The 5,721-nt window shown below is 43.5% G+C and overlaps 1 protein-coding gene across 1 annotated transcript; it reads right to left on the reverse strand.

The window, feature by feature from the left end:
• Positions 1-871: 871 nt before the first annotated feature.
• Positions 872-2,096, reverse strand: SARC_12550 (hypothetical protein; the record flags this gene model as incomplete). The annotated part of the gene is made up of 4 exons (XM_014293341.1): positions 872-1,145; positions 1,417-1,578; positions 1,629-1,816; positions 1,879-2,096. Coding segments are annotated over 4 exons (842 nt in total), but the record flags the coding sequence as incomplete, so codon positions are not given.
• Between the last annotated feature and the right edge of the window lie 3,625 nt (positions 2,097-5,721).

Genomic DNA, 5,721 nt, shown 5'->3' on the forward strand with positions numbered 1-5,721 from the left:
GTTTGACCATTTCATGATATACACTATTTTAGGGAAAGATTAAGTAGAAAACCATTCAGAACGCGGGAAGCGTGGCGTTTAGTATTATATATGTATATTCTAATATACATATAATGTGTATGTAAAGTAGGCTTTGGCATTGGCCCTCTGAACAAAATTGATATTTGAACTCTCTACTTTCGAAAGCATAAGCCCTCAAAAGTTCGTCTTCTACGCATACTGATTTCATAATGAGGAAATGTATATATCTCTCTCTTGAGATTCATAGGGGTTTTCATCTACAAATCATAACTATCTACGAACAATATACAGACGTGAATATGATATGAATATTGCTCATGTAACCCTCGGCAATTCGTCATTGTACAAGATATCTGCATATTGTTTGTAACATTTTTTATGGACCCATATTTGTTATCAAGCGAATATTTTGATTTTATAATCATCATTGCTCCTTCTGTTTAATTTTAACCGGACATCAAATTAGCTCACCACACTATTACATACAGTATTTGAGTAATACTACCTGATTTCATTGCCGGATCTGTTTGATTGCAGCGAATAGAGTCACACGTCGTCAGGCATTTCTTTTTTTGCCGCCTAAGAAGCGTAACTATGCACTTCTCAGCATTAAAGCGGTTGCAAATTGATTATTGATTCCTATTGAATTGCAATCTAACGCTCAAGTAGTAAATATTTATCATTGATGTCGATGTGCTTCTTTGTTCATTTATCCTATTAGCCGACCGCATACGTGAACAATAATGGTTCAATAGTCTTATACGTAACACACATCGAAATTCGTGCACCGATATTAAATTGCTTCTTTCTATATTCTAATTTTATTCGATTACTTTGAAAGGTACACTTTTCAATACCAACTGTATTTTAGTGCACTGACGTCTTCCACAACTTCTGCTATTGGTACGTAATCATTCGAAGCCAACTTATCGGCCTTTCCCATTCCCGGACGTGAGAAGAGGGCCTCCACTTCTTCCAGCGACAGACCTTTAGTCTCGGGAATAAACACATAGCAATACAATACACCGCTTATACCTATGAAACCAAATACGAGGAAAGTACCGTTAGCTCCAAGGAGGTACAGTAAGACAGGGAAGGCACCCGCCGTGCAGCCCAAAATAATTCTATTGACAAACATGACCAGTGAGAGGGCCCCGTGCGCGGAAAGTGGTGGGGTAAATCTCAGAACCCAATACTGTGGGTAATAGTCCCAGGCCCAGTTCGAAGAAAACCATAAACACACACAAGAGTACAACGGCTGCGATAGACCAGTTAAATTGTTCGGCGAGAGACATAGCCAACAAACACAGGGCCGTGCCCAGGCACGATCCAATAGCTCCAATCCGCCTGCCCATGCGTTCGACAGTATACACAGATAGGCCAGCGGAAACAAACTTTGTGAAACCAACCGCCATCGTCATCAACAGAATCGTGTCATCTTGTTTGGTTTCACCTAAACCAGCACTAACGAGAATGTTAGGTGTGTAGTACACCACGGCCTCTGAGCCGCAGATCTGTTGAAAAATATCGATGCCCATCCCAGCGGCCAGCATTCCCCTGGTTTCTTCTTTGGGATACAGAACATCCCGGTTTCTTCTTTGGCATACAGAACATCCCGCCACGATCCAATCGCGAGCCCATCTCTAGCTGTACTATGGTTGCTGCCATAGTCTTTTTCAGCGTCATGATAAAAATCTAGTATTTGTACGTTGGCGCTACCACTCGTGCGTGATGCGTTTAATCCGTTGCATCCATTTTGTGCACGCGCCGCCTTCATTTTCAACCACCGTGGTGTCTCCGGCACGAAAGGCAGCATGAAAAGTGTGCCTAGCGGGATAATAATCGCAACTCCCTTACGCGCCAGTCATATCTGTCGGGCAAATGGGCCAAAAAGTACGCCAGAGCATATCCCACGAAGACTCCGAAGTTGATACACAGCTCGGCCATAGTAATGAGCGATTCTCGCAGCTGTTTCGGGGCCAACTCGGCGGCATACAAAGGCGCGACGGTGAGGTCAAATCCACACCCAAAGCCCGTGACTACCCGTCCGATATCAGCAACGGGCCAATCAGCAGCTGAATAGCAGTACAGTACAAGCCAATTGTACGGCCGTATTTGTCAGCTACGTGAGATGATAACAAAGTGCCAAAGGCAGCTAAAACCACATTTGTTCGCATGTCAGTAAGCTGGAGTGTGGCCTGGAGGGTTGACACGGCGCCGCTCATAATCCCTTCATCGTACCCCAACAAAAAAGACATACCGCAAGCAATACCAATGGAGGCGATAGCCTTCCACGACAGTAAATCCTCATCTGAAGCTTCATCATCACTTTCTGATTTGTCTATATCGCCTACAGGATGTGTGCTGTCTACTGCAAGTGCTGAAGATAAACGAGTTGCTATTTCCCAAATTGACCGAGCTCAACCCTAGTACGTCAAAAGCCGAGTTGTGCTTGCTCGAATGTTGCTGCTCGTTTAACATCGTGGCTTTTAAAACTGTAAGTAACTGCAGAGGTTATTTGGGCTGGTTCACGAGGCTGTCGTAGGATATACGTACCTCTGACAATATTGGAAAGTGAGGGTATCTGACTTTCTAGAGTATAGCACCGCTGTTTTGAATTGTAATATAGTGCATCACCGCATCTGCTCACCTGTTCATCTGCTCAGAACTATTTTACAATGCATGAAACAATCCCAGTTCAAAATGTTAATAGATTCACTTCACGTCACCATTGGCCTGGTAAATGACAAAGACAGGCTTTTTCAACAAGCTAGCTCCCGACCGGTCGTGATATGTCTACCTCGGTCAGTATCATTACGTACATCGGGCCTCTGACTACAATAAACAACCTGTCTTTCTGAAATGACCTCTATTTAGTTTCCGACGGTCTCGACAATGTTCCGTCTGATACCAGCAGGGTATGTGTTCCAGGTACAGCCACCGAGTCCCTGACAGATGAATAATTTGGATCAAGCATTTGATTGGTTTATCACATCAGAATGTGGGTGGGTGACAGTGTGACAGTCTGATAGACTGTGAAGTGTGAACACTCAGACTCTCAGTCTCACTGGGGAGTGGGGACTGTGAACATCATTTTTTAATACTTTTATTTTGAGTTATTTTTTAAACAAAACAAATATAAAAATTAATATAACAATATGTAATTAGCGCGGAATGCCGAGATTTCTGTCCAAAGAAAAAAAAAGTATTTTTAGGTTTTGACACTTTTTGTCCGTTGGCGGTTTGTCGGTTTCCTAGTCTGTCTGCGACTGTCGATTGTGTATATTTTTAATAATAAAAATACAATCACGTTTTGAACAATGCACGACAACGTCACCTTTTGGGTATTCTGACTTCAGACATTAGGCATCAGGTATCACATCGTGGCCGAATCTTTACCATTATGATAGTACAGAGCAGCACGCGGACTTTGTGATGAAATCGGTGTCGTCGTCTTTTCCCAATAGTATCCGAGTCACTACGATCTGTAACGTTTGCACACTTCAAGTCAAGCTGTTCATCTTTAAATTTGACGCCGATACAAATCACAATGACTTTCAATTTATAAGCGGCGATACGCATACTGTTGCTACCTGCAAAAGGAGATGTAAACCCCTAAACGCGTACATAAAACTATTCGACGCTCAAATGTCGCCTCATTGTGTTTGATGTCGGCTGTATCGTTGGTCTAAGTGGCCGCCTCAAAGGTCAACGGGTTTGATGACAACTGACACTTAACATACTATTGGCATCCTTTTTTCTCTGTCCTCAACCCAACGATCACCAAATGGTGAAGTCGATAACTATTGGACATAGCTACATTCTTTTCTACAATTGTATAGGCTGTATGTATTGTAGTAAAAATAAAATGATCGTTCAGAGATCTTCACAGATCACTGCATACTTTTTCGTACAACAGTAACTAGGGGTTTCTGGCTGCAAATCGTTCAGCTTCATTACAACATAATTTCATTGACTGGCACCTTGTAGCGACAATCCAGCCACATGCTGATGAACTTCCAACGGCACTGATGCCACAAACCACTATACAATCCGATCTTTCCTTTAATAAATACCTTTTATATCTAGTTACCGACATTTATTCGGTGTAGAATGCCTGAATTGCGCTGGGCATCTTGTGTGGCGACTGCGATTCCTTTTTTGCTCTCCACCGAGTGGGTCTTGGCCAATATTGTGAGCGACTGTGGTGGTTGAAGATGAAATTGGATACAATGAGGGAAGAGACAAGATGTGATACGGGCTCTAGAATCCAACACCAGTGATAAGTTAACTGAGAGAGGAGACAAGATGTGATACGAGCACTAGAATTCAACACCAGTGATAAGTTAACTGAGGGAGGAGACAAGATGAGATACGAGCTCAAGAATCCAACACCAGTGATAAGCTAACTGAGGGAGGAGACAAGATGTGATACGAGCTCTAGAATCCAACACCAGTGATAAGTTAACTGAGGGATGAGACAAGATGTGATACGAGCTCTAGAATCCAACACCAGTGATAAGTTAACTGAGGGAGGAAACAAGATGTTATACGAGCTCTAGAATCCAACACCAGTGATAAGTGCGCTGAGAGTGAGGCTGTATAGTCAGAGATTGGGGCATGGGGTCAATCTAATTGACGAGCAGCCAGTCAGAAATACAAACATCTGGGAAACACGCCTCTTTTGCTACAGTGAGGATACAAAATCTAGCCATAACGATGCTAGTAGCTATGTATAAGTGCAAATGATACTAATATTCATGAGCTGACACGCTACCGACAACGGGTGGTCAACACAGTTGCAAACAGACACAGATGCTACAGGCTAATCCTGGACAACACTTCAGGTGCGAAGTGAACGAGCGCTACGACTTCCCGACACCGCAAGCACAGGATACACATTATGAAGCGCAAGACTAGGGCAACTAAACAGTATGCAGGAACTCGTGCGCAAAGAACACAGGATGCCTACAAAAGGACAGCTTATCAGCGTCTAACGATACACACTATGAAGCGCAAGGCTAGGGCAAATAAACAGTGTGCAGAAAATCATACGCAAAGAACACAGGATGCCTATAAAAGGACAGCTTATCAGTGTCTAACGATACACACTATGAAGCGCAAGGCTAGGGCAAATAAACAGTATGCAGAAAACCATACGCAAAGAACACAGGATGCCTACTAAAGGACAGCTTATCAGTGTCTAACAATACACAATACGACCGCAATATCTTGTCGTAGCCGTAATGTGGAGGGAGTCTGTTGTGGTACTGGTCACAACACAAACGAGAATGCGTGGAGTACAGCATTTAATGTAGTCACAGGTTTTAACAAAAACTAAGCGGTGGACTCGTTTGCGAGCATTGGGACTTTGTGAGCCAGGTGCATGACAAGGGACAACAAGGGCATTGAGCGCGAGAGAACATAACCCAAAACCCAAGCAGAAATCCGCAGAGACTTTTGGAACAGCTCCTAAGTTGTACAGCCACATGGTCTATGACGGGCGATCCCATTTCTGCCATTCCAAATTACTTGTGCGCCTTTGCGATACAATGCGCAACATACCCGAAAAGTGACGGGTTCGTGAATAGCCAACTGTGACAAGATCTTGCGATTGATTTGCACATCAGCTAGCACCAGTCCGTGCATGAATTCATTGTAAGCGATTCCATTGGCCCGGCAAGCGATTCCCACGCGGGT

This window comes from Sphaeroforma arctica (assembly GCF_001186125.1).
Source record: "Sphaeroforma arctica JP610 unplaced genomic scaffold supercont1.2389, whole genome shotgun sequence".
In the NCBI taxonomy this organism is placed as follows: Eukaryota; class Ichthyosporea; order Ichthyophonida; genus Sphaeroforma; species Sphaeroforma arctica.